The sequence below is a fragment of the Engraulis encrasicolus genome, chromosome 2 (genome assembly GCF_034702125.1).
Source record: "Engraulis encrasicolus isolate BLACKSEA-1 chromosome 2, IST_EnEncr_1.0, whole genome shotgun sequence".
NCBI lineage: Eukaryota > Metazoa > Chordata > Actinopteri > Clupeiformes > Engraulidae > Engraulis > Engraulis encrasicolus.
Window position 1 is genome coordinate 27,512,814 of NC_085858.1, and position 6,000 is coordinate 27,518,813.

General features: G+C 46.0%; 1 protein-coding gene across 1 annotated transcript in view; it reads right to left on the reverse strand.

Moving 5' to 3' along the window:
• ttyh3a (tweety family member 3a) overlaps nucleotides 1-1,343 on the reverse strand; it is a 105,363-nt gene extending 104,020 nt beyond the window's left edge. Inside the window, exon 1 of the mRNA XM_063185328.1 lies at nucleotides 148-1,343. Within this exon, the coding sequence (XP_063041398.1) occupies nucleotides 148-273 (126 nt within the window). The 5' untranslated portion in view covers nucleotides 274-1,343. The remainder of the gene's footprint in view (nucleotides 1-147) is intronic.
• Nucleotides 1,344-6,000: the final 4,657 nt, after the last annotated feature.

The window sequence follows — 6,000 nt, forward strand, 5'->3', positions numbered from 1 at the left end:
GAGCTGATATATGAATCCACAATCCACATCAACACAAACGAATGTGTAGTATTAGTTACCAGAGAACACTGTAACAGCAACACAATTACTTTAAAACGAATAGGCCTAAGGAGGAAAGGAATAAGTGGAAATAGACATTTAATTTACCTGTTGGTATGAAGAATCTTCGGGTCGAAAATCACTGCTTATTGGCTCAAACTGTAGGTTGAAGTGAGGGATTCTATGCAGCAAATTGACCCACCAAGGAGGGGAATAGTTGACGACGGCTGCCATAATGATTTTGCCGAAAAAGACACCGACTCCGAAAAAATGGACCAGCTGGGAAGCTGGGGTAGGTGTTCAGTCCGGTGTTATGTTGTTCAGCACTAGTTCCGCGCTGGGAAACGTGCAGATTCAGGCGCGTGTCAAGTCTTGCGATTGGAATTCGGAGGACATAATTGCAACACTTCTCGTTGTGGCAGAAAATACAATGTTTCTGTTTTAGGTTACTGTTCAGAAGGCATCAAGGCGAGAAACAATCCTGTGGTAGAATCTTTAAAAGGACATGCCCGGTCCATACAGCAGTGGACAAGAACAGGAGGAATAAATCTAGCATTAGCTAATTCACATTGTTGGCTAATTCAGATGTAAAGTTAATAGCTTGCCTCGTCCTACCTCTCACCAACCGAACACGGTTTAGAAAGCCAGAGGATTCCTGTGTACCTGGTGTTTTAATTCAACGCGCACTGTTCCATTTTTACCGGTCGACTGCACACACCAAATGTCACGGTCCGTCTTGGCAAGCAACCCCTTCAATAACACCACCACGGTTTTCGTGCAATTAAGATTGGTAGGCAGTAGGCACCAATTCTTTGGCGGTGGGGAGACGACGATGACGTAGTGCAAAGATAGCTAGCTTGCTACATTGGTTGTTAGCTTGCTGCCTATTGTTGTGAGAGCAGCGGCGTTTATGTAGATCGGTAGTGCCGCCACTTCTTCATATTGAATAGCATTTTAAGTTCCCCCAAACAAATTAAGTAGTGCCTAGTCTTGTAGTCAAATAGAACTCCTATGCTCCTAAATTAAATGGCAGTCCAATAAGGTCCCCTTTCCTCTTCCCCGTGTCCTGTTGATCACCTAGATTCCCTCGTTGGAGATCTCTAGTAAAAATAAATGTTTTAAAAAAACCACACTGACAATAAGTAAGTCCTGTCCTATCCAATTCTTGTTGTCTTCAGTTGTTCGTCTCCTGCGTCCTTGTGTCCCAACGCCAATGAACCGATTCACATTTAGAGATCTTCCAAATATCCAGGGCAACGCCAGCCAACAGCAAACTCAACCAAGCAATTCCTCCTTCCAGCCATCCATCCCCTTCCTTCCTTGTCCATTCAATTTCGGTGCAGGCTAACCGCACCATACGGACAACCAATACAAATCGAATAGTGACACCTGGTGTTGAAATCTTGCTATTACTACTCGCCCCTTGAAAATGAACTGCAGATGAAGTGAAAATGAAAGTCCACCTGGGAAACTCCAACTCCCATTGTCATCAGCACTCCACATCACACAAGTGTTCACTGCACACTCCACACAACGAAATTGCATTTTATGCCTCACCTGTGCAAGGGGGCAGCCCCCAATGGCCAGAGGAGCATCTTGCCACCAGGCAAGGCAGGCAACCGCTTTGGGGCCACCAAGCCCCTAGATAGTGGATAACAGCCCACACTTTATCACAGTAGTGGGGATTTTGGTTCAAATGTTCGTTATTTTGCATTTTAGCTTGGGGCCCCACCTGACACTAGAATCGCCTCTGCCAATGGCGCCCCAAGGGAGCAGTGCTGCGGAACGGTACCATGCTGGTACCTCAGTCGTGGAGGAGGATGAGGAGAGCGCTGGTTAATTGCTCCCCCCACCAACATCTGGACAATAAACTGGACTGGTCTGCTAACTCACAAAGCACTGCAAGATGGGCCAAAGCAGTGTTTACTTTCTAAGGAAGCTGAGATCCTTCAATGTCTGCAACATACCTGCAGACTGCAGATGTTCTACCAGTCTGTCATGGCTATAGTGTACTTTCCTATGCTGTGGCATGCTGGGGAGGCAGCATCCGGAATAGAGATGATGGTCGCCTTGACAAGTTCGTGAGGTCTGTGGTTGGCACAGAACTGTAGCTCTCACTACCACTGCTGAGAAGAGGACACTCGGCAGACTCGACTCAATAATGAACAATTACAATCGCCCCCTGAACCCAGTCTTGTACAACCAGAGTGAAAGTGAAAGTGAAAGCCCATTGGGAAACTCCAACTCCCATTGTCATTGTGACACAGCACTCAAGTGAACACTGCACACTGCACACAACGAAATTGCATTTATGCCTCACCCGTGCAAGGGGGCAGCCCTCAGTGGCGCCCCATGGGGAGCAGTGCGGTGGGACGGTACCATGCTCAGGGTACCTCAGTCATGGAGGAGGATGGGGGAGAGTACTGGTTGATTACTCCCCCCACCAACCTGGCGGGTCGGGAGTCGAACCGGCAACCTCTGGGATGCAAGTCTGACGCCCTAACCGCTCACCCATGACTGCCCTGAGAAGCCGCTAGCTACAGATTCTGTGCATTCCCATGCAAGACAGACATGCTATGGAGGTCCTTTGTCCCCCAGGGCCACCCAGTTGTTCAACACCACACAGAAGGACACCCAGAAAGAGATCATCATAGGTGACTGCATAATCAACCTTCCCACACCTGCACACTCATCTGCACTTGTTTCCTATTTTGGGCTGCTAATATGCCAACTCCAACCCCACCACCTGTGAACTCTTTTTACTTTTTAGTTGCCAATGGGAAATTGCATTGCAACCAACAAAGTAGCTAACATAGTTAGCAACTATAAGCTTTCCAGAAATGCACCCCGGCTTTAGCTAGGACATTTGTTGCACTGACTGTTTTTTTTTTCAATACAGCAAAACAGGACACTTGTAACATTGTGTGTGTGTGTGTGTGTGTGTGTGTGTGTGTGTGTGTGTGTGTGTGTGTGTGTGTGTGTGTGTGTGTGTGTGTGTGTGTGTGTGTGTGTGTGTGTGTGTGTGTGTGTGTGTGTGTGTGTGTGTGCGTGTGCGTGTGCGTGTGCGTGTCCTCCCCCATAAAATTGTGTATATCTTAGATTTTAATTTCCTGCATTTTAACCAAATTGTGTCCCACTTCGGTACAATACAGAATCGTACTTTTAATTCCACATTTCAAAGGACGGTTGGCAACCCTAGTCAGTATACACCTTATTATCTGCAGTTATAAAGGTGGAGTCATTACCATTTGGGTAGTAGCACTGCTACACAAAACCATTAATTGGGGCTATAGACAGCCTAACAGGAACTAGCAGACTGGAAATCCAAATAGTAGCACGGGAAATGATGAAATGAGCAGGGTTTATGCTGATAAGTTGAATAGTGCGGTGTCAAGCTCATATTCACCGTGGGCCATGATCAAAATCTGGAACTAAGTCACGGGCCAAACTCAAATTTCACTCAAATATTGTACATGCACGCACCTCCTGGATAAATTTCACAAACACTCCAATTACATGGTAGTCAAATGTGCCTGTGCCATTGACAGTAGATGGCCTGTGCATATTCAATTATAATGTATGAATGGGAGACATCGCTACTGATGAACTTTAATGTTACACTGGCCTGTGCCCTCTCATAAATCCTGTGTGACGCACATTTTGTTTTCAAGTCATATACCATGATTTTTTTAGGTCAGTCATGGGTAAGTTAGTGTAGTCATGGGTAAGTGGTTAGGGCGTCAGACTTGTAGCCCAAAGGTTGCCGGTTCGACTCCCGACCCGCCAGGTTGGTGGGGGGAGTAACTAACCATTGCTCTCCCCCATCCTCCTCCATGACTGAGGTACACTGAGCATGGTACTGTCCTGCTGCACTGCTCCCTTGGGACACCATTTGGGGCTGCCACCTTGCACGGGTGAGGCATAAAATGCAATTTGTGCAGTGTGCAGTGAACACGTGTGTGCTGTGGAGCTGTGTGACGATGACAATGGGAGTTGTGTGGGAGTTCGTTTCCCAGGTGGGCTTTCATGGCTTTTGTATGTGGGCTAACTCTATTACACATTTAAAATGATTTTGTGGGCCAAATAAAATAACATTTTGGGTCGGATTTGGTCCCTGGGCCTTGGTTTAACAGCTGTGATAGAGCCTTATCTGTGCATCCGATACCATGACACATAGCTCCCCAAAACCTAACCCAATTAGTATCCCCACTAAAGGACAAGCGACTTTGAGTATCATGAAAAGCGCTATATAAGACTTGTGTAATATTATTACTATTATCAACCTTGTCGTAGCGTTAGAGGGGCCTTTTGCAAACTCCTGGCCCCAGGTCCCGGACACAACCCCCCCACCTCCCACCCCCGGCCGCTGTGTAGGCTACTGTGTCACTGGAAATAACAGTACTCAACCCAGCTTGGCTTTCTACATCATTTATAATGGCAGTGAACCTGCAAGCCAATTTCCTTCATCCCTTCTCATCATCTTACCATCAGTGGCCAACCGGGATGCTTACCTACAGATCCATCTTTCTTTCTTAAACATTTGAACAGTGTTTTGACCATAGGTAAAGCTTGCCTTGTAGCCTTTCCATTACTGGTGTAAAGAAATAATTTTCTTTCTTAGCTCTTAATTGAGCCCTTTCCTTTGTCTTCCATCACTGACTGACAGCGAAAAAGGGGAAGGGTTTGCTAAACATACCAACTAACAAACCAACTGAGGTAATGTTGGACTGGTTGAATGCTTGTTCAATTACACTAGCCTAAAATGTATTTTTTCTCTCATTTTGTACACCTACATAATTTGACTAAAACTAAAAGGTATATCATAAGTTATATTATTAACCACTTTTTTGTATAAGTTCATAGGGGACACATAGGGGGGACATTTTGTGTTAAATATTTTCAACATAATGGTTTCCAAAGGTGCGTGTGTGTGTGTGTGTGTGTGTGTGTGTGTGTGTGTGTGTGTGTGTGTGTGTGTGTGTGTGAGTGTGTGTGTGTGTGTGTGTGTGTGTGTGTGTGTGTGTGTGTGTGTGTGTGTGTGTGTGTGTGTGTGTGTGTGTGTGTCTGTGTGTGTGTGTGTGTGTGTGTGTGTGCGCGCGCGCCCCATTCACCATTTTCTTGAGGGCTTGAATACTTCTCTCCTCTTTGGTTATATGTAGAACTAAAAGCTGCCATTTGTCTTGTCTGGCTTTACAGTCCATCCACTTGTACAGTACCTCAGGTAGAAGGTACAGGTCCCTTCAGAGCCGCACTAAAAGACTGGCCAACAGCGTTTACCACCAGGCCATTAGACTTGAATTTGCAGGACTGCTGAGGAACATTACTGTCTTTGCTATCTATCTGTCTATCCTTTGGACATTTCTGTGTGTGTGTGTGTGTGTGTGTGTGTGTGTGTGTGTGTGTGTGTGTGTGTGTGTGTGTGTGTGTGTGTGTGTGTGTGTGTGTGTGTGTGTGTGTGTGTGTGTGTGGGTGTGTGTGTGTGTGTGTGCGTGCGTTTGAGAGGGGGGGGGGGGGGTCGAGTATTATGCACTTAATCTCTGCTGCACTTTAAAGTGGGATGGGGGGGGGGGCTGTCAAGCACTGGTGTCACCTTTACCTCTTATTGCACTTTACTTGAAAACCTGCTGCTACTAAGTATTGTACCCCAAACACAATTTCGTTGCCTTTTTGACAATGACAATACATTCTTGAATCTTGAATCTTGAATCTTGATAACTACATCTGGAAGTCTGCGTAAATCGAATATGAAAAGCAATGACAAGCATTAGGCTGCTGTACCTACGTTGGGGTCAAAAGTATTAGCCTGTTAGACATTGTGCGCATAACTCTATAAGACATAGCCTATTCAAGATATGCCCGGTAACATTTTGAAGCAGGTACCGTATGCTAGATTCAAGGACAGTGCCAGATTCAAGACTTAACTCCACCCACAGTCCTCCCACGCCGAGACAAACTGTTCCC